The 20,291-nt window shown below is 45.2% G+C and overlaps 1 protein-coding gene across 1 annotated transcript in view; it reads right to left on the bottom strand.

The window, feature by feature from the left end:
* The window catches only part of LOC102559230 (myeloperoxidase), a 29,364-nt gene extending 9,997 nt beyond the window's left edge, over positions 1 to 19,367 (bottom strand). Inside the window, exons 1-9 of the mRNA XM_019486351.2 lie at positions 19,361 to 19,367; positions 15,882 to 15,956; positions 15,280 to 15,373; positions 9,916 to 10,091; positions 8,261 to 8,384; positions 7,593 to 7,722; positions 5,239 to 5,445; positions 3,646 to 3,961; positions 1,570 to 1,730 (exon numbers count right to left, since the gene is read on the bottom strand). Coding sequence (XP_019341896.1) covers positions 1,570 to 1,730; positions 3,646 to 3,961; positions 5,239 to 5,445; positions 7,593 to 7,722; positions 8,261 to 8,384; positions 9,916 to 10,091; positions 15,280 to 15,373; positions 15,882 to 15,956; positions 19,361 to 19,367 — 1,290 coding nt within the window. The remainder of the gene's footprint in view (positions 1 to 1,569; positions 1,731 to 3,645; positions 3,962 to 5,238; positions 5,446 to 7,592; positions 7,723 to 8,260; positions 8,385 to 9,915; positions 10,092 to 15,279; positions 15,374 to 15,881; positions 15,957 to 19,360) is intronic.
* Between the last annotated feature and the right edge of the window lie 924 nt (positions 19,368 to 20,291).

Genomic DNA, 20,291 nt, shown 5'->3' with positions numbered 1-20,291 from the left:
GCAATGAGCCACTCATTGCATCAACTGCCAGCTCCCTGGGCGCACAGCAAGGTTCAAGGTCTTGCTTGTCTCAAACTAGAAAGAGTTGTTATATGCAACTGGTTCAAAACAAGCTGTGAGATAGGATGCACCAAAAAAAGGCAACGGCTTAAACAAAATGGATGCCAGGAGCATCACAGAATGGGAACAGGGACTTCACTAGAATTCCACATCACCCAAATACTCCTCCATCCCAAGGTGAAGCATTTAACTTACTCCCTAATTCTGAGCTCTGGTTAATGGTCATTTCTACAGCAAGACCCTAAATCACAGGCTCAGCAATCCACCCTCCAGCTGGACAGATTTAGACCTGGGCACAATAGGACACTGCCTAAGACTATGGCTCTCTAAACCATGCAGGTGTATCAGAATCTCACTGAAACTGGCATTTTCCTTCCCTTTGTGCCTGAGTAGAAAAATGCCTGAAATGTAACCTCTGCTGTGACATCAGCAAAAGTGCACATGTCTGGTCCTAGGTAACCGATCATTCACCCAAAAAGAAACATTTTCAAGAAGCTCTAAGCACATAACAAGCTGATGTTAAAATGGCAGGGCCCTTCTAAGCCACTGTAAACAGCTAAGATTCAAATGGCACATTTCATAAGCTAGGGAAATGCAGCCACTTCTGGTGGGGGACACCCAGCTGCTTAACCACTCTAGTCTATTTTATTCTGGTGCATCAGATGTACTGGCCCAAGGAGCACATAGCAAGAGCTACCACCATGCAACATTGATGAGTTCCAGGAACTCTCTGATAACCTGCCCCTTCGTGTCAGACAACACCTCCAGCAGCACAGCTCCCACACCACCCATATTAAGTATCAATTTGATTTAGTTCTTGCTGCAGCTTTTCCCTTGAAAATCCAGCTTGAAATACTGATGAAAAAATGGCCATGTGTAACCTGTGAGACTGCAACCTGAGGCAGCAGGCTGCGGGCAGGGGTGGATCCAGAGAGGGTGCTGTGGTATAGTTCCCTACAGTTCGGAGGGTTCCGATTCAATTCGGAGAGATTAAAGGGTCTCCCGATTTGGAGATTTGGCTGCAAAATTGGGCCAAATTTCCACTGAATCAAATCAGGAACCGAAGCTTCACACAGCCCTAGTGCAAAGATTAACTCAGGTCTGGAAATAACTTTCAATGAAGCACTGAATGCACTGTCAAAATGCTCAAGATGACTACATTTTATGAATCTTAGAGATGTACATTTAATTCTAATCACTACAGGACTAATAAAGCAGCAAGTAGTGGTTATTTTTGCATAGTTCATTGTGGTGTTTTTATACATCATATATTGAATTAGTAAACTAATGGACATTCCAATACAGATATTTTTGGTTTTACTTCAATCTTAAACTGAATAATATAGCCCTAGGCCCCTAGCTTATTAGTAAAGCTTATAGTCTCTTTTTAATGAGAGAAAAATGTGTTGTGTTATGTGTGATGATGCACCACACCATCTGCATCCCTCTTTTCAAAGTCCTAGGTGGTTGTGGGTAAACCAGTGACACATGCAACACTGTAGCCAGTACCTGGACCATGGCACCTAAAATCTTCCGGGCTTCCTGGTAAAGTTTTTCTCCATTCCAGAATGAATTTAATTTCTTCAGCTGTGTGGCCAGACGGTTGTGCTCCCGCAAAAAAAGCGTGTGCATAGCAGCAAGCTCTAGCATCTCACTGGATCGACTGTCACCTACAGAAACCAAAATCATTATTTGTCTCCTTCAGCCAACCCATTTTTATATGCCACAGATCTCAACAGACTTGGCTATTTTATACTAACTGAACTATCTCAAAGCTTCCCCTTTCACTCATGCCACCTTCCCCCTGACTCTCCTCCTTCCCTCGAGCACAGCCATGACTCCCCCAAGAACTCTGCAAATTATCCCATCACCCCAAGTCTTCTACTGCCACCCAGCTTCTCTTACTATTCATTGTAACCCACTCCCTTGCAGGAATCAATTCATCTTAAGTACAAGTCAAAATATTTCTCTAACCCACAAAAATAATTTGGGAACGAGAAGGTTAAAGTGTCAATATGTCTAAGTAAAACCTGCTAGGCACCAAGTATTCTCTACTTGGAAAAGCTGTGCCCTGGCCTAGCACAGGGAAGACACCTGGTGCTGGTCACACCTGCGTGTTACCTCATTCCTACAGTAACTCTCCATTGGTTCAGGCCCAAGAAGCCTGTGCAAAAGGTCTAGGCCTTGATCCTTGCCAACAATACTGATCTCAAATTTCATATAATGTCCACACATATCAGACACTAGCCAGTGCTTCTCTAAAGGGGCAACAGCAATATCCTGGCCTGGTGCTTGCAGCTATGACTCCATTTAGCAGTCCCAGCAACTCTGCCACCTGCTTCTATTTCAGAGCTATCAGGGGCTTATGCTTTGCATGTAGAAAGCCCCAGCTTGGTTCTGTTAATATATCCGATTATTTAGAAATCCATGCTAGCTCACACGCTTATGAGGAAAAGACCTCTATGGCAGGGATTAACAACCTATGACCCGCAGGCTGAATCTGGGCCATGAAACCTTTGGATCCAGCTCACAGATGCAAGGCTTCCATGGCATTCATCCCTGCGCTGCCGTAGGAATAAGCACCCACAGCAGCAGGGTCCTAGCACCCACCCATCCAGCTAGACCCCAGGGTAGGTCATTCTAGCCCGCAGCCAGAACTGGTTGAATACCCTTGCTCTATGGTTCTGTATTAAGTAATTAATGAAATCCCCAGGATGCTTTGTTAGTTATGTTAGGAGCCTCACCAACCTATGTATGACCTTGTAACCTAATCAATTATTTTTATGAATTATTTATTAGAGGCTTTCAGTTTATAAAACGATTTGCTCGTCTTGCACTTAATACATCCCAGCTACAAGAAAAAACTACTCATGTGCCTGGTAGTGTGTTATTTTCAGTGTTGTTCTCCTTTTCAGATAAGCCAGCATGCATGGACTACAACAGCTTTGTACAGCAAAAAAAATTCTCTCCAAAAAAGGATTTCATGACGTCAGACACTGAGCTTGCTCCATCTGAAGTCTGGAAAACTGGTAAAGATAAAGTAAATCTCACCTATCCTTCCCGTCACTGATTTGTTTTATTTTTTCTAGCCCTAATCAAAGACCTCATGCAGTTTTCATTTCTGTACTGGTCTACTTCTCAGGAGGCACCATAGCAAACAAAAGAGCAACAGTGTACTCCGCACCCCTAGAGCCTTGCTTATTGCTATCAGCATATCAGCATTGCTTTTTTTTTTTTCCAATTTCTGATCTGTCTCTCTTTTCTTTCCCTCCTAATTTTTAACTGTAGTAGCATTACAAAGGACGAAGGGGGCGGGGAACAGGGGGAAGTAACTCCAGGTGCCGCCCCTGTTGGGGAGGTAGGCTGGCACAAAAATAGCTGCGACCAGAGCAGCAACTGATCAGGCTGCTGGAATTGGCACCACAGAAGCTGGCACTGACCTGGACATCACACAGCTGCCTGGCTATGCCTCCTATTGCTTGAAGTGTTTTTATAAATACCGAGAAATAAGATAGAACCAGCAGAGTTATTTTTCTCTGGGTCACCAAATCAGAGAATGACATGAGCTGCAAAAGCATGGCTTACCTGCAAGAAAACATGGGATTTGAGCTTTCCCACTGACCCTCAAACATGGATCCTTCTCCATCTTAACAAAGGGCAAGAAAGCCAACCCTCGGTCAGTAAATCTGTCATTAACAGCCAGCAAGCCCAGCTGGTTGTTCCGATTCCTTAGCCTGTTAGCCAAAGGCACTTCACTGCCATACACCATGCTGGCATCGAGAAAGGATGTGAGTGCGTTGATCTGTTCTCGAACGGCACTGTGCGTAGAGCATGCAGGGGCTGAGCGGGTGAATGGGATGCAGTCATTTATGTTTTTAATACGTGGATCATCGCATGGAATCTGCAAAGAAATAAGCATGATTGGTCACCTTCATGGGAAGGCATAAACCCTCTCAGAAAACATTTCCTCAGTTTCATAACACAAAAATAGCAGGAAACACTGTATAAACACCCTTCAGTGGTGAATAGCCTTGAGACCAAACACAAATCTTCATTTATGACAAAGGGGTGGGTTGCCCAGAAAACCTAAGGTTCTTCTCGGCTATAAGGGTCAAGATTTTCATACGCTCTGATGCAGCCCAAGTTGCTTCCGGTACAGTCCCCTCCACACCTGATGTGTGCAGAACTCCCAGTGTCTTGAAAGCCCCAACTGCTCAGTGCCTATCCCATGCCTAACCCCAAGTGCCATTCATCACCTCCATGTTCATCTCACCTGCAGGTCCTGGTCTGGCAGACCTGCTCAGAGTACATCCAACCCCACACAAAACCCAGCGTAAAGAAAGGATGGCGCCTTGTTTAACACAGCTGGCTACAGCACTTACCTGTGTTATGGGAGACTGGGTTATGGGAGGCAGCAGGTACAATTCTGTTTCTCTTTGCCTGTCTAAGTGATGAATTTCAAGCTGCGTAAGTGGCTTGATGGCACTTAGGTGTAGGCAGCAAGTCTACCTCCCCTGCAGTGTTGATGCCTAAATGTGCACCAGAGGGTCTAGAGCCCTGATATCTAGCTGTGTGCCCTAACCACTCACTCAACCACTTGGGCTAAAACATTGGTCTTCCTTCTGCACCACTACCTAAGCCAATCAGATGAAAAGATCCAATTGGCTTAGGTGCTTACTGCCTAACCTCAGCAGAGGATTCATTGCTGTAAATCTCAAGCATAGATACTCTTTCCTCTCATTCAATCCAATGTTCCCCCTTTGAGAAGAGGCACATTTGGAAGAGCCTGCAGGGAAAGACAGTGGCCAATATTTTATTGCACCTATTAAGTGCACAAATTAACCTAGGTGCTTTAAGTGCAATCCTACTTCCTTCTGCTTGAATCCCTGAAAAACAGTTAATGCAAGAAAGGCAGGTAGATCCTCCTCCTCACTGCTTTTTGCAACTCAATCTTAAGGGTAAAATGACAGTGTGATACAAAAGTAGGTTACTGGACTTTCAGGAACTTGAACAAGGTGGAAAAGAATCACACCTAGGTACTTAAGTCCACTTAAATGTATATCAGGTGGGAAGGAGCCCAGCCCCACTGCAACTCCCCATCCCTGAGGTTAGTCAATTGTAGGGGATGAGACACCTCTTCTTTTTCCTGTTCTCTGGAAGGCAAAATCCTGTCATTACCTTGATGGGGAAGCAAGGTGGTGCTTTGACACAGCTGGTTTCACAGTTCACCTTCTCGCGGAAGGTAAAGTGTGTTGGTGTATCAGGAGTGAAGTCCATATCATGGTCGATAAACTGGCCCCACAGCATGAACATGAGTGCCCTCTGATGGTCCAGCCTAAGCTGTGCAATAGGGAAGCGAACAATCTCGTTTGACACTTTTCGGACCTGGAGAGGATGAAAACAGAAAGAATATACTAAGGAGTAGATCTGGGAAAGCATGGTTTATATAAAACACAGGAAAAAATGTGTCAGTTCCCAAGGCCACTGATAGATCCGCATATGAGAAGGAAGCTGCTCAGACCTCCTGTTAGAAATACAAGCTTTCAAAAGGCAAATTCTTCACTTATTTTTAATGCAGGCTATATGTTGTGCTCCCTCCACAGAGAACTTTTACCCTTCACTTTCCATCTCTACTCAGCTCTGCTAACCCTGGCAAACACCAAAAATCCCCTTCACTTACAGCTCTTCCACTCACAGTTCTGACGGAGCATCATAAAAGGTAAGCATGAATTCTCCTTATTTCACAGATCAGGAAAGTAACAGACAAAAAGATTAAACTGTTGTTTTCGACTGTTAGCATCAAGAATCAGTTCTGTGCAGAACAGCTCTGAACATCAGGTAAGTATTTAGGTGCCTCATGTTAGACGTGCAAAAATCTAGAACTCTTGGTTCAAAGACGATACCTTTTATTAGATCAACTAAGAAATCACAAAAAAAATCTTTTTCTGCAAGCTTTCCGGCTCACATGCCCTTCATCGGGCTCAGGGAACATTAAAGATGGTAAAAAGTCCCCATAGATAGGAAATAAGCTTTATTTTTGCACAGAGGAAGCTGAAGGTGGAAATCTGTCCCTCTGGGTCCATGAGAGTGTCTTTCTGAATTGCTCTTTGTTGTGCAGCTCAGGCAGGATTCCCTCCCTGGTGGTATCAAAAGGCAAGCAGGGAGGTGTCGAAATCTTTCTTGTTGTTCAGCAATGAAATGCATAATCCTAAACTGGCTAAAATTCAGCATCATATTAGACATCCCATTTAGAAGTAGGGATCTGAGTTCCTCAATTATAACTTCTGAGAAAGAGATATAATGCTGTTGCCTCTCATGTGGCTGGTGGTTTGAGGCCAACGCCGGTATATTTGTAAGAAAACAGAGGTATTAAGGTCAGGCAGTAAAAAAAAGCGGGTTTTTGGATTTGTAATGGAAATTCTTAGGCTTTATTTTAAAAGGAAAAAAGAAATTCCATATTCTAGAACCATGTGCCTATTCACCAGCGCTCTGCAGGAATACCCTGTCTCATGCAAAGCACATTTTAAATGAAGCAAAGGCTCTAATAAAGACCTCACCTCATTTCATATGTATTTTAGGAAATGCACAAATGCACCACCTGGCTAGACTAGTGAAGGGCTGTATTTAGACAAGGATTTAAGGTGTGATGCCAGCATCTGTTATTTGATATGTCCTAATTAACACATTTTAAAAATGTAACTTGAGCCTTATTGACACTAAAGTTGTGGGGTTGGCAGATTTTAATATAATAAATTTAACACATTTGTCTACCTAAGAGGCCTACCAAAGCTGACAATAGGTCTCTTTCAGTTGATGATATTCATTTTACTTAGGAATCATATTCCTTCTGTTTGGTTCTGTCTCTCAGAGACAGGACCTTCTCTGGAGTCAGTCTTCCTTTACCATGCTCTTGCCCTCCCTCCACATTGTTTTGCTCAGTTTGTTGGTCATACATGACTGGGGAGACTCTTTGTCCATGTTAGACCCTTGCCTGCTTAGCTAAAGCAACTGGTTTGTAGTTCCCTGTCTTTAAAGTCTCTCATTCCCACTGAGTTGGGGAGTGGAATGGGAGCTTCCATGGAAATCCCCAGCTACTCAGGTCCGCTGTGCTTTTGACTGCCCTTGTCTCCCATCGCTGCACCCAGTTCTAACAGGAGCAGTTTTCCCACACTGCCCCTTCTTCCACAATTTCCCTTGCTGAGTATATTTTAATTTTGGGATATTTATGGTCCATGACTCTGTTTAGCATTAGGTTAGCGTGCTTGGAAATTATAAGTTAGGCCTGAATAGCAATGAGATCAGCTTACAATCACTAGATTTTAAAACAATAATAAATTTGGGGTCATCCCTTAACCCACTGTATGAGGCCATTAGGGCTCAGCCATAGCTTTTCCTGCAATAAGAGGTAGGAGCTCTTTATTTCTAATGAAAGTGCAGAGACCCATGACCTCTCCTCCTAGTGCCAAACTCTATGGTGATTTTTCATGATTTCAATTGCATTCATGTATTTAAGTGAGTTTGCAAATCCTCACCAAGGGGAGAGCGAATCCAAAATACTGTTTTCCTTCTGTCCATCCTCGAGGAAGTGAAACTCTATCTTCATATTCTGCTGGCAGCCACCGGGCAAAAGCTCTGTTGGAAGCCCCTAATGTAGGATGTTTCCTGCAAGATAAAATGAAAGAATCAGAATTTATAATAGCAACAAATTATTAGTGGTGGCACAATGGTGCCAGAGTCCTTGAAGTAAGGGCTGATACCCAGGTCTCCTCTATCTAAGAGGTAAAAGATGTGGGTTTGAATCTGCTTAGACAAGGGGAAGAATTGAGCCCTAGCCTTTTGCATCCTAGTAAGGTGCTTCCCGTCACCACTGGATTCAGGGTGTAGCCTGAACCTACAGATGTGCGTTTGTTGCATCTGAGAACACCTACCAGATCAAACCCTCAGGGTAGATGTGGAGGAAAGCACCTGATTTATAGATCTGGATCAAGTGTAGGCCTGAGCCTGTTTGGCTCTGTCAGGATTGGAGGCACTTTAGGGCATGTACAGAGGCAAAACTTTAGGCACCTGGAATCACAATTTTGAGCTTAGGCAGCTAAATTCTACCCAGTCCCATGTTAGGCACATAAGCCCCTTCTTGAATCAGAGCTCTAAGTCCCTTATAGGGAGAAGCAGCCATCCTCCCCACGGCAGATGGTATCACCTGTTGTTGCATTCGCCCGTGATTGTACGGTACTGAAGTCTACCTCCACACTTTACTTCCATATTCTGTTGGGCACATCCTGTCATCTTGTAAATCACTTCCAGCTGCTCTGGGGTTAGCACATCTGCAAGAGAACATAATGGAGGATCGTCCCTGAGCACCTTGACCCTGCTGGGCTGAGGCACTGGACACAGATATAACCTTCTGGGTCAATTTCCAAGCTCACAACTGCTGTCTGTGGAAAATGTGCAAGAATGAGCGAAGCTTTTGACTAGTCCTGCCAGACGGACCAGGCCACAGATTCTCTGGTCACAATATCTTCATGCATGGTACATCAGAGATGGAAGTTGCTGGAAAAAGATAGCACAAGCTTACTTTCAGATCTCCCATTTGCAGAAATGGGGAGATGGCCTAGATGAAGTAATGGAAGGACACCTTAGTGAAGAGACCATCCCCATCCTCCCTACAGCTGGAAAGTGGCTGTGTTTGATTCAAATCCCAAAAGAAAAAGGTAGGACTGAAAAGGTGGAAGATCCGTTTTGTTCTCTCATGCCAGTGTCAGATAAACTACAGGCCCTGTGCCCCTAACATTGTCTTGTTAAGGCTTCAGCAAAATCTTAGCTGAGCTTCTAGCACGCCATCCTTCCCCTTCTTAGTCTAGTGAGATCTTAGCTCAGTTTTTTTCTTAATGTTTTTAGATTGAAGGCTCCCCTCACAAAATGCCAGCTCTTGGTTTTCACTCATTTTTTTGATTACAGAAAAAAATAGAGCGATTCTTCTGTTGCAGAGACCTCAACAAAACCACAACAGGTCAGAATATTTTTAACACTATGGCCTCCTACTTGAAATCTCTCATATTTGCACACCTAACAGTACACTCTCTATGGCATCTTGAAAAGGATCTCAAGGCACCCCAGGATGCCACAGCACACTGGGTAAGAATCACTGTTTTTGCTTCTAACCAAGTTCCTCCACTTTCCCTCTCCCTTCCTAGAAGGCCCAGTCAGGCTACCAAAAATATATTGAGCAGGGTGTTTCAAGGCTATTGCAGATCACACCTGGAAGGTAAGTAAAGTGACATCTTTCATGAAGATAGGGAGGCTTAATACTGAGAAGACAACAAATTGATAACTATTCCAAAATAGTAAAATAGGGTACACCTGCATGGGTATCTGTCTAGTAACTGGTGATGGGTTTTCTTATGAAATTGTTATCATCTGATTGGTTTCTGTAGCTTTTCAATGTATAGCAAAAGTATACAACATGTAACTGTTTTATCACACTTTGGATATGTAAACCCCTATGTACTTCCTCTCTGCCAGCTGGTGATTAAAACTCTCTAGTTATACCCACTCCATTCTTTCTTTAATTGCAGTCCCTCCTCTCACTTCTGGTCTCCCCGGTGTTTTATCACCTGTCTCAATGAGATGATGGCAGCTTTGAAGTATAGTGTATGAGAGATTATGTCATACTGGCATGTATCATGGCCTGGAAGCAGAGTGACTGCACATTGAAACCACTTGTCTTCTAGTTTGGTTGCTTCTGATTAAGGGCCCGATCCTGTATCAAAATCAGGAGGACTATGACTGGGCCAAAGGACTAGACAGATGTGGAGCCTGCAAGAGGAATGGACAACACAAAACTACACCATGTACCTGTGATATTGAATCCTCCCTTTATAGTTGGCCGTAGCTTCTCCTTCAGGAGATTCAGGGTGGTGTCCATGTAATCAGCAGCTCGTGTCGCAGTCCTGGTTCCTGCCACTGGTTGCTTGAAATACCGCAGGAAATCTATTGGGGTAAAATCTTCCTTCGTCAACTTCTCCTTCATACTGGAAGAAAAAAATAATCCAACTGGAGCTCTGAAACAGAAACAGTCCTACACTCCTCCCCTCCATCCCACAGCACAGCTCACTACGCAGTGAAGTGCAGAAGACACACAGAAGTGATAAAGAAACATAGAAAAGAGGATGTAGAAGAAAGAGCAAACAAAGTACAGGGAGATGGATCCAACAATGAAGTACTGAACAAACAATTCATGCAATAATATAAACTAGATCCACGCTAGGACTCTGGTGTCTAAATCATTCATGCAACTTTGATTTTCAGTGCCCCACTTTAGCTGCCACTGAACCTCAGAGATGACTAAATTCCCCTACTGAGTTTCCACTAATGTCCCTTAGTATCTACATTCGTGCCAGTGGACACGTGCACTGCCACCCAACGCTTAAGGTGCCTCAGCTCTGGAGGGAATCGTGTCTCTGTCCTAGCTGAGCACTTTCATCCAGTGGGTCTTTTCAGAACACAGCAAATAGATCCTTGCACAGAGGAGGAACTACCCAACTGCCCAGGGATTGTAGAGCTCACTGAGGATGTGGGAGGTCTAGTTTCAAGTCTTTTCTTCTCTGCTTGAATTAGAGTATGGTTCTAAAGCCAGATCTCCCACTGCTTTAACTAGACTGTTTGGTTTAAAGCTGCTCCCAACTCCTCCCCAAGCTTCACCAGAGCACAGGTGTGCTCCAAAAATGCCCAACAAGGTGGGGAGTTTTCAGACTCCCATGTTAATGCCATTCAACTATGCATAAAATAAGTATTCACTGGATACATTCACCAGTATTACAAGGATCATTTTTAAGTTCCAGATGAAGCATGACCTGCTTCAGGTACAAACTAGAAGTCTTTCACCCTTTGACATGGGGAGATGTTATCCATACAATTTACCCTAGTAAACTGATAAGGAACCATTCCTTCTTGTACTCAACATACTGCCTCCAAATGGCCCCTTCCATCTTACTTTCTAAATGACCTCAACACTCTCTTCCAAAAACATCATGAAATAAACACAGTTACAATTCAGGCATTTTTAAAGCTGTATGATATGCATGGGCAATCTAAGAAGTTTGCACAGGCAAGCTAGGACGTTTTTGGAGAAAGTTGGGGACAACTTCCTTATGCAAGTGTTAGAGAGACCAACTAAGGGCTGTGCTCTTCTTGACCTGCTGCTCACAAACAGGAAAGAATTGGTTGGGGATGTAGTAGTGAATGGCAACTTGGGGGGCAGTGACCACAAGACAATTGAGTTCAGGATCCTGGCAAAAGGAAGGAAGGAGAGCAGCAGAGTATGGACCCTAGACTTCAGAATAGCAGATTTTGACTCCCTTGGGGAACTGATGAACAAGATCCCCTCAGAGGCCAGTTTGAGGGGAAAAGGAGTCTAAGAGAGCTGGATGTACTTTAAAAAAAACCTTACTGAGGATGCAGGAACAAACCATCCCAATGTTCATGAAAAATAGCAAATATGGAAGGTAACCAGTTTGGCTTAGCAGAAAACTCTGTGGTGAGCTTAAACACAAAAAGGAAGCTTACAAAAAGCGGAAATTTGGATAGACAACTAGGGAGAGTATAAGAATATTGCTTGGGCATGCAGGGCTGAAATCAGGAAGGCTAAAGCACTCCTGGAGTTGTGGGTAGCAAGGAACGTGAAAGGTAACAAGAACAGTTTCTACAAATATGTCGGCAACAGGAGAAAGCATGGGTCCCTTACTGAATTGAGAGGCTAACCTGGTGACAGATGATGCAGAACATGCTGAAGTACTCAATGCCTTTTTTACATCAGTCTTCACAGGTGTGGTCAGCTCCCAGACTACTGCACCAGGCAGCACAGTTTGGGCTGCTCACCTTCCCCTCCCAGTGGTGAAGAACATGTTAAGAAGCATTTAGAAAAGCTAGATATATACAAGTCCATGGGACCAGATGCAATACATCAGAGGGTGATGAGGGAGTTGGCTGATGTGATTGCAGAGCCTCTGGCCATTATCTTTGAAAACTCGTGGCTATCGGGGGGCCCAGACTATTGGAAAAAGGGCAAATATGGTGACCATCTTTAAGAAAGGGAAAAGGGAGGATCCAGGGAACTACAGACTACTCAGCCTCACCTCAGTTCCTGGAAAAATCATGGAGCAGATCCTCAAGGAATCCATTTCTAAGCACTTGGAGGAGAAAAGGGTGATTAGAAACAGTCAGCATGGATTCACCAGGGGCAAGTCATGTCCGACCAACCTGCTTGCCTTCTATGATGAGGTGACTAGTTCTATAGATGCGGGGAGACCAGTGGATGTGGTGTACCTTAATTTTAGCAAGGGTTTGATGCGGTCTCACAGCATTCTCACAGGCAAACTAAGAAAACATGTATGAATGGACTGTAAGGTGGATAGAAAACTAGCTGGAGCATCAGGCTCAATGGATAGTAATCAATGGCTCAATGTCTAGTTGGCAGCCTGTATCAACTGTTCAATGCCTTTATCAATGACCTGGAAGGCAGCACAGAGTGCACCCTCAGCAAGTCTGCAGATGGCACCAAGCTGGGGGGAGTAGTAGATACGTTGGAGGGTAGGGCTAGGATTCAGAGTGAACTCAACAAATTGGAGGATTGGGCCAAAAGGAATCTTGTGAAGTTCAACAAGGACAAGTGCAAAGTCCTACACTTAGGACAGAACAATCCCATGCACCAGTACAGGCTGAGGATTGACTGGCTGTGCAGCAGTTCTGCAGAAAAGGACCTGGGGGTTACAGTGGACAATAAGCTGAATATAAGCCAGCAGCATGCCCTTGTTGGCAAGAAGGCTAACAGCATACTGGGCTGCATTGGTAGGTGTGTTGCCAGTAGTCAAGGAAAGTAATTATTCCCCTCTATTCAACACTGGCAAGGCCATGTCTGGAGTACTGTGTTCAGTTTTGGGCCCCCCACTACAGAAAGGATGTGGACAAATTGGAGAGAGTCCAGTGGAGGGCGACAAAAATGGTACAGGGGCTGAGGGACCTGACTTATGAGGAAAGACTGAGGGAACTGGGCTTATTTAGTTTAGAGAAGAGCAGACTGAGAAGAGACTTAATAGCCACCTTCAACTACCTGAAGTGGGGTTTGAAAGACGATGGAGATAGACTGCTCTCAGTGGTGGCAGATGACAGAACAAGGAGCAACTGTCTCAAGTTGCAGCAAGGGAAGTTTAGGTTAGATATTAGGAAGAATTTTCTCACTATGAGGGTAGTAAAACACTGGAACAGGTTACCCAGGGAGGTGGTGGAAGCTCCATCCTTGAGGGTTTTCAAAACCCAGCTAGACAGAGCTTTGGTTGGGATGTTCTAGTTGGGGCTGGTCCTGGTCTGAGCAGGGGGTTGGACTAGATGACATCCTGAGGTCTCTTCCAACCCTCATTTTCTATGACTCTATGATACACATACGTTATTAGGCAGTAACTAGTCAGGCATAAAATTGATACCTGCATGATACAGGTATCAAATTTATGCTCAAGCTGGCATAAATCACCATATTTAATGTGCAGTATGGGCATGCACATGTAGACGCATGCCCGTGCTGCACAGTAATTTTGGTTACTACACAGTAAATGTGCATGTGTAGAAGAACCCACTGGAGCAGAGAAAAACACCTGAATATTCATTAGGTCAGGAAGAGAGAGAGAGAGAGAGAGAAAGAGAGAGAGACTATGAATATGTGTATGTATATGAATATGACTCTGATTAAGACACTCATTTGAAAACCTGAATTTCAGTCCCTGCTCCAATGAATATTTAAGTGTTTCATACTAAGTGGAAGAGGACTAGAAAAAGAACAGGAGTGCCATGTTTGGATTTCACTATAACTAACCCAAAATTTTCTGGATTGGTAATCTCTCCTGTTAGAGCTACAATATCCCTGCAGTGTTTTTATTTTTAATAAATTACTCATTACTCCTCCCATCCTTAACTCCATTTAAATAACAGTTTTAATAATATTGAAGAACTTTGACCTAATCTCCTAAAACATGCCTACGGCTATAGCACATCTACATGTCACCCTATGGCAATGTAGTGACGCGTTACGATGACACAGCATTCATGTGGGTCTACATGTGATTGGTAGCTATGTCTCTATAATGGCGCACTCCTCTGTTTTACTACATTGCTACAGCGACGTGGTGGAGAAATATGTACTGCAAACACAGCACAGTACAGGTAGTTACTCCACTGTGCTTTAATATTTCCACAAGGAAGTACTAAAGCACAGCGCCACAGCAACATTGCTATATGGCAACGTGTAGATGCACCCCTAGACTGGTCAATGTGTGTCAACTATGCTGAAAGCTTGTTGGTTAATAAGCTGTCAGTTAGCTAGAATGATTCAGAAACACCTGCGACTCAAAAGATGAGATTTCTTAAAGGATTACTTTTAATTAGTTTGTACTCACAAAGTAACACCTGGCATGTTAAAATATGGCTCATGCTGCAAATTTGCAGCATGGGAGCAAAATTTGCTACCAGGAAATCCCAATAGCAAAAAAAATAAATCACACCAAAAAAGTGGTGCAGCACACACTCCAGGAGCATGCACTGGCAGGCACAGAGGCTTGGTCCTCCCAGGAGACACTTTGGCTACTAGCCAGAGCATCTCCTCTTCTGTAATTGTTCCCTAGCTCCTCCAGCACACGAAGAGCCAGGACGAGTGGGGAAATGGCAGTTCCCTTGAAGTGCGACATTTTGCCCCACACCAAATCCATGTGCAGGGGCATACGCAATGGCAAAAAGTACTGGCACAAATTTACGCTGTTAATCTTTCCCTATTGCAAATGCACACCCCTGCATGTGGGGATGCACTCAGAAAGACCAGAATAGGTCAGCATGTTTTTGACACTGTGGATTCCTATTTGAAATCTCTGGGTTTATCCAGTGAATTGTGTTTGCATGCCTAACAGCACTATTGTTGCATAGTGGCCCCAGCACCCTGGAAACTATGTCAAGGACCCCCAGGCTGCACAGGCCCCAGCACCCCTTTAGGGTCGGATATTAAATTACTGCCCATTGTATTCAGAGAATTTTTTCTTACCCCAAGATAGATTTCAACCATTGCAACACTTGCTCTGCAACCAAGGACCCTCAAATCCCTGGAAGTACCTCCTGGTGGATTAGGAACTATTCAAGATGCAAAAAGGCTGCAGCATGCAATCCTGTAAGCAGGGAACTCACCTCTCCCGTGTGCGCTTATATGCTGCATCCACCAGGTGCTTGGCTTCATTGATGCTGTTAAGAATGCATGGATCCGACAGCTTCCCAGAAATACCTGGTCAAAGGAATGGGATGTGAGGACATCTCTTCCCATCAGTTCCCCCCACAAATCAGTCTGGTAGTCGGGGACTAGGCCACATCCCCTTCCCAAGCCTGCATCCACTCCAACACTGTCTGACCTCTCTTCTTATCCCAGGTAACCACACAGTTCAGGATCCCTTAGTACTGTTATTCTCTCCCACATTTCATATCTTAGGCCATATCCTGTAACACCAAGTAATATTTTTGCACCTCACTATGATCCCTGCTCAAGCCTCTGAAAAAGCATGACAGCAAAGGGTGGGTGAGCATTCAGCCTCCTCCCTGATGTTTGTGACAGTTTTAGGACTAAGATTACATGTGATACAACAGACATATTCATTGTTAATTTGGGACTCAGGCACGATGAAATGGGATCTGGCTCAATGTAAAAGGTTTTAACTTTGTGCCCTTTAACTCAAAGTATAAAGAAAAAAATGTATTGTAAGCCAAGAGTATCAGGAAGAAGAGGAAGGGGACAATACCATATGAGGAGCCAGACACCTGGAACGGACTCAGGGTCACCAGGAATCCTAAGAGGGTGATACATGGCTTCACCCCTGGAAAGAAGCAGAAATACCCTGGGTTATTAGTGGTAAATGCAAAGAACCCATAGGTTTTACTCACCCAACAAAACAACTTAATACCAGGAGTTGTGACACCATCATCTGCGGAGACCTGTGACCCCCCCAGCTCCAAACTGCCTTTTCCATTGGATGAGAATGTAATGGCTCTTCAGAAATGAGAGGGTGTTTTCAGCCCTGAAGGTACACAGCATCTTAGTCCTAGTCTCATTTTTACCTTAGTAGGCTAGGAGAAATGCCCTTGCAGTCAATGGAGATAGCCAGTGAGAGAGGAGACAAGCCCAGTACATAAAGTGTGTGGGCTTCACCCAGTCTGCTCAGATGATACTGCCTCTCATTATTGTCTGAGACCAGCAGAAAAGCTGTTACATCACTCCTTTTCGATGTGTTAAATGCTTTTCACTCTGCTGAAGCAGCCCATCTCCACCACAGCTCCCCTCCCCTCCTTCTCCCTTCTCTAAAGAGCTCTGAGGGCAGCTTTATCTCCCTGAGGATCAGGAGTTCACTGTAAAAGTGTCAGCACTGAAAATACAGAAGCTAAAAGAAGTGGCCAAGAACAAGTGGACAGGGCCATCATCAGGTACTAAATCATGTCCTGCCTAATCCGTCTTCTTCGTTAGGCTGTGACCCTCAACAGTCCTGTTCTTCGTGCAGCAGAGACCAGGCCCAGATACAGGCGTGAACAGGAAGGAAGGAAAGGAAGGCAAGTGCTGCTGCCAAGCATAAAGCATCAGCTGTTTATGAAACCCAACTGTCTGTTAAAGAGAGGGTTGTGGAGTGCTTTTAATCTGATAACAAGTAGCCACTGTTAAGAACAGGATGACTCTGGAATGAGTTAGGTGAGGAGTCACTGCTACCACAGTGGGACCAATTAACTTGGCCTGCCCCAATCCGTCAGTCTGTGGCAGACTGAAGGAGACCTGTGCTCTGAGGCTGCTGGAAGTTATTCTTTTTAAGTCACTTGGAGGAAAGGCGACTGCAAAGTTCTGGGATGACAGATGGGAGCAGCCGTGTTATTAGAGAACTGATAGGCAGGCTCTGTTTATCTCCAGCTTGCTTTCCCTAATTTTATGTGATTCTCCCTGCCATCTCTTTGCTCACTTTTTGTTGTCTGCTTTGAGTCATGGCCCTATCAAGTAAAATGTCTGCTGGCCAGGCAGTTTCTTGAGTTTTATGTCCAAGTTTCTTAAAATTGCCTATAATTCAGGACAAATGCAAAACAATATATAAAACCCCTAAAAACCCTGCCAGTATCTTGCAGGAACAGGGTATGGCTTCTGTCACTTGTGTTGCTAGTGGAAGAGCAGATCTTAGCAATGTCGGACATAGGACCAGAAGAGACCTCTTGGGTCACTGACTCCAACCTTCTGCTATTGCAAGCCACCTCATCAAATTATCCCTTTCACAAACTGATCAAGATTAATTTTAAATAAGGGCATTTTCTGTCCCCAGTATTCCTTCTGGAAGCTTTTCCAGAACCACAACCATCTGAGTCTGACAAACCTTCAAATATCTAGCCTGAATTTATTCCTGGCCAGTTCACAACAGGTCAAAGATCAAAGGTACTGCATGAGTCAGTAGTACTAATATTACGGTAATGTCCCTAGGCAGTTAGTGAGCTTCAGGCCCCACTATGCCAGGCACTGCATGGGCACACGCTAGGAGACAGTCTTCATCTCAAAGACCTTATCATGGAACAGAGAAGAGAGAAAATGTAAGGCACAGAGAAAATAAATGGTTTGGCCAACCCCTACAGAAATCTACACCAGGACCAGGAAATGACCCTTTCAGTCCTCAACCTCAGCTTTAACCACAAAAATATCCAACTCTCCATCCAGCCCATTCATAGAGTCAGAATGCATTTTCTGGAACTTCTATGTAATAGTGCAGACCCCAAAGCATTGCCACATGGGCTCCACTGTCTCATAAGACCTGGACTGGAAGGTGACATCTCCCACACTACGCTGCAGATCCAAGGTTGACCAATACACAGCCAAAATTACATTTGCAAAGCACCCAAAAATTCTGACATGACTGCTGGGGCTGGGACAGTTATCCCCAGCTCAGACTCACAGGAGCCAGTCTCAACAGGAACATAATGTCCATCTGACTGTGTTCAGGAAGGGGCAGGGTAAGATTATATAGCAACTTGCTGGCTTGAGAAGCTTGTGTAGGACTCCCTTGTTCTGGGCTGTGGCCAGGCAATGCCTATTGCAGCAGGAGGCAAGGTGGCAGCAAGTATTACTTTGTACCTTCCTGCCTATAGAGGAACCTGGGGATCATTCTGATCCCCAGGGTTGGCTCTGATCTATAATGAGCTTCATCTGTTCCCTTTGCATCTGCCATCCAGCAGCAGAGATCAGCTGAAGCATTACAGTCACAATACAGCGCCACCCTGCCCCACACTGCTCAGAGCGAGCTCCTGAACCGAGATGGAGTGGTATAGGGCTATTCCGCCCTGCATGTGCCAAGGCAGGACAGGCAAAGACAATCAAAGAAGCTGTCACTCATCTCTCTAGTAGGGAGAGGTACAAGCTATGTGGTTACAATAGGCCCACAACCCAGTGTGCAAGGCCCTCTGTGGAGGACAAGGCCATTCAGTGTGATCAATAAGGGCAATGCAAACCATGCACAAATCTTTCATGATATGTGAGGCTTCTTATCCCCAGCTCCTGGAGTCATGTGATTACTTGACATTCTCAGGCGCATTTCATATAGACACACAGGTACTGTATAGAGTGTTAAAGCTAGTCCTGCCTATTACAAGGAAAAGCTTGAGAATATGTTGCAAATTCAACCTGCAGCTCAGAGCCCAAGCTGCAGAGACCCAACTGGGTTACTGTTTTAATCTCATGCTTTTTAGCCCATCCCACAAAATCTGGAGCCTGTCTCATGATTTTGATCATTTCAGGCTGGCAGCTGTGGTGACAATATTTGATCCTCCTACAGCTGCTAGTCCCACCCCACAACAAGGCTTCCTGAAGCTGCAATGATGCACACTGAAGGCAGGCTCTGATGTGCAGATGGGACTTGGAAGCCTCCCTTGCCCAACAGTACAGGAAACCTGACCAAGCAATGCAGGCATCAGAGAGACACCTCAGAAGACCTGTAGAAAGGAAACAGCATATAATCATGGAGCTGCATGGTTTCACTTACTATACCACTGCCCAACAGGACTGTACAACTGCCAGAGACAGAATGCATGACACAGAGCAAAGACAATGCCCAGCACTAGACCAGGACAGAAAAGGGAGGCTGTCACAAAGACTATGCTAAGGAGCAGTCAAGAACTTCTCAGTGCACTCAGAGTGCAGCTCCCTCCTGTTCCACCTATAGCTCTGCTCAAAAAAAAGCAAGCATTATATACACCAGCATCTCACCTGTCATCTTCTGCTCCTCTTCCCATGGCAGCCTGCTCCCTGCCCTTTTATCTCCAGGCAGAGAAGGGGAGGGCAGGCTCCAACTGGGCTGGACCAGGGCAGCCTATGGGGAAACACCCACTGCACATAGAATGGGCAAGGGCAAAGAACGAAATGCACCACCCACAGCTTGCCTAACTCTTCACCCTGGCTAGGGACAGACATTGCACATAAACCTGTTTAAGTGATCAGAAACTGGTTTAAATCTGTAACAGAACAGACATTCAGTGCACGAAATGGTTGAAACCAGTTTGAGATAAATCTGGTTGAATGTAGTATCAGACTTAACTGATTTGGCTCAAACTGGTTTATGCAATAGCTGTCCCAGACCCCTTCCTGGTTTAAGTTAAACCAGACTCCCCCCAGCATCCCAACATGCTCTGTGGGCTGGGCTCTCTGCTCCAGCCCAGCCAGACTGGCCCCACTCCTCTGCTCCCAGCTGGAGCAGGGACAGGCAGGAGTGGGGGGTCTGGCCAGAGAGTGGTTTAATTACCTGCTCTCTATCCCACAGGCAGGGACCTGAGCCAGGTCTGTTGGGCATTCCCCCCTCACTGCTGTAGCAGCAGGGCATCATGGCCCCCAAGGCAAAGGGGGCAGGGAGGAGAGTTAGTCTCCTGGGTCTGCCCGCCGTCGCCACTGCACTCTCTCCCTGCGGCAGAATAGACCTCCTGCTGTCCCCTCCACTGGACGCCAGAGGGAAGAGAAATAACTTCTGTCTCTGCCCCACTCCCGAGGTGCCCTTTCTGGCCATGCCCCTGCCCTGCCACTGCAGCGGGAGAGGGCAGGGCCTTTGTTGGGGGCAGCAGCCCCTGTCATAATGGGGAGCGCAAGCCCTGCAAGCCTCCCACAGCACCACCACGCTCTGCAGCAGCTCTACCAGTCCTGCATCGCA

This window comes from Alligator mississippiensis, chromosome 14 (genome assembly GCF_030867095.1).
Source record: "Alligator mississippiensis isolate rAllMis1 chromosome 14, rAllMis1, whole genome shotgun sequence".
Taxonomy (NCBI): Eukaryota; Metazoa; Chordata; order Crocodylia; family Alligatoridae; genus Alligator; species Alligator mississippiensis.
Note: the sequence above shows the minus strand (reverse complement) of the source record. Positions and strands in the feature narration are given on the sequence as shown.